At 51.6% G+C, this 2,514-nt stretch overlaps 1 protein-coding gene across 1 annotated transcript; it reads right to left on the bottom strand.

Moving 5' to 3' along the window:
• ACLA_048450 (uncharacterized protein) lies at positions 1-738 on the bottom strand (the record flags this gene model as incomplete). The annotated part of the gene is made up of 2 exons (XM_001271800.1): positions 1-242; positions 594-738. 2 exons carry the CDS (start codon positions 736-738, stop codon positions 1-3), a joined length of 387 nt encoding a protein of 128 aa, XP_001271801.1.
• Positions 739-2,514: the final 1,776 nt, after the last annotated feature.

The following is a 2,514-nucleotide window of genomic DNA, read 5'->3' as shown; positions in this document are numbered from 1 at the left end:
TTATTCGATAGGCCCTCCTTTAGCTTCCCATTTAGGGATTTTCCCGTCGGTATTTGCATTTTGGAGTCTGCATGCCTCCATATCGGCTACCGGCCCCAAAGTTGTGAATGGCTCCCTTCGAAGTTCGGAGCCTCCGGTTCCCTTCCAGCTTGACCGCTTGGGACTCTGGGAGTCAAGTAGGGGCTTGTAGTTGCAGACCCTCCCCACACGGCCCTGAAGAATTTTGGGACACGGGTGAACACCTCAATAGATATTTGCAGTTTTCTGGACCACTATGACACAAACAGCACCATGAAGCGAGAGGCGCCGGTAGTGAGAGACAGGCTCCTCACAAGGCTCTTAACCCGATTACCCGAGTCATTCTGTCCTCCACTCTGGTTTCATATATTGTCCAAACGACGTCAACAATTGTACTCTGTATGTCGCCAAGGGTCGTGGAAAAGAGTCTTGGAGATTGTGAACCACCGTTCGTCACTGAGCCTCTCGTAGTCGTAGACCGTAGGCCATAGTTAGTTAGAGAGGCGTAGACGCCATCGCATCACGGGAAGAAACATGGAACGGTCATGGAGCAGCTGCCAGCTGGTCACCCGCACCAGCGAACAGCATTCGTGGGTCGGCAAAGATAAGACAGGCACAGGTCGAGAGTTCACCCCGGCTCTCAATAGCTTCAGAGATCAAGGTTAGAGTTTCGTCTCGAGGAGGCACCAGAAACACCACAACCATGGCATTCTTCCCCATGGCGAGCCAAACTCTGTTTCTTTCTACTTTCCTTCTCTGAGCCTCGACATCCTTCGAGAATCAATATGCCACCCAATCTCCAATCCCGACAATGGTTCATTTGCCCCATTTCGAAAGCCTCCTCCCCCAAAGCGAAACTCGACGACGCGAGGACCTTGGATTCCTGGAATCTTGGAATGGGAAGTCTGATCCCAACTTTTTCGTCCTAGACGGCTTCGAGTTTCAACACTAACCACCTCGATCAGCGGGCCGGTAAATCAGCTACATACCAGGGATGGGCTAGCTTCGGTCACTACAGCCAATGCCAGTTGGTCATTGATGGCTCGACAGCGCAGGAACAACTTTAGACTGAAGCGGTGGCTGCAGTGCATGTCCATCTACGGTACGATGCAGTAGTGACAAGCGCTTAGAGTGGCCTCCCCACATTGACTGCAACTAGTACAACCGTACACCTGTAAGGTAGTACTGTCGTCAAGCTCTCAAGCAGTCGTGGCGAATTAGTGCAGTCGAGTGTCTATAGAGTACGGAGTACATCCCGCGTAGAGACTTAGCATGCAGTAGCTTCGCAAGTCCAGCCCGTGGGAGCAGAATGGGCCCTGGGACGGTTGTTACGATGCACGTGTTGACGCCATTAACCTAGGTTTTTTTTTTTGCCCTCCCTCTTATGATTGTCTGTCTCAGTCGACGATCAATCACAATAGCCCCCCCCCCACTAGTAAAAGGTGCCTTGTTGGAATTTGGAAAAAGGAAAGAAAGAAAACGCAGGCTCTGAAGGCCTAGCTGATGATCTCTGCTTGCCAATCACTGACAAACGAGCTTCTTTTCTCGCCCGTCGCTCGATTAGCGCAAGTACTGGACAGTCCTTCCCCCCACGGCATCAGGATGGATCAGTTTGGTTGCTTCTAGGGCCAGCCACCAGGGCGACTTGGCCACCCACCTGGGACAATGAAACGTTCGCTTAGTGGGATCCCTCGTACATATTAAATTGGCGGTGGCCACAGTTAATTAGTATGGATTTGTGGCTGGTCTAGATAGACCACCACGTCGATAACAGCAATATATTCCCGGCTTCAAGATCATGGCAGCCAGTAGGGACTGGGCACGAGCGAGCACGCATATTGTAGTGTATCTCTGGATTCGCCCCCCCGCAAATCGTGGAATAATTTCCAAGGCCCTATCGACAGGCATTAGTCGTACTAGCATGGAGTCCTAGGTCAGTTGTCATCCGCGATGCCCACCTTCCAGATATCCGACGCCCCAAACGAGGAAGATGGCTGCGTGGCGGTGGTAGAGGGTTGATCCTAGGGCTGTTTTGCTGCATGTTTGACAGCCCCCCCCCCTACCGTCGAGGCGTCGATAATGACATACGATATGTATAGACAGAGTGCCGCGGCCAACTAGGCCATACCGACAAGATGGTACTCCGTTCCGGATTCCTTGAGGTTGTCCGGTGGTACGGAGAGAGCGACAATGACAACGCAATTGCTAGTGATGCACACCCGAAAAACCCCGAGATAATGCGTATATTACGCCACCTTGGGGGTGGCCGGATCATTGTCATAGCAAAGAGATACCTACGGAGTAGATGTGACCAAGAAAGACTCGAGAGCATTGAGTATTGACCATATGACCCGGAGGGCACTTGCCTGCTATCTAGTTATCTCTGAAACCTGGCGAGATCTTACCTGAAGGTAGTATCTCTCGAGTAGTAGTGAGCACTGTTGATATGTGAACCTTCACGTCAAAAGGCAGTCGAATGTTCGAGGTGTCTTCTAT

The sequence above is a fragment of the Aspergillus clavatus genome, genomic scaffold, assembly GCF_000002715.2.
Source record: "Aspergillus clavatus NRRL 1 1099423829800 genomic scaffold, whole genome shotgun sequence".
Taxonomy (NCBI): domain Eukaryota; kingdom Fungi; phylum Ascomycota; class Eurotiomycetes; order Eurotiales; family Aspergillaceae; genus Aspergillus; species Aspergillus clavatus.
The sequence above is the reverse complement of the archived record's forward strand: the minus strand, read 5'-3'. Positions and strand labels throughout refer to the sequence as shown.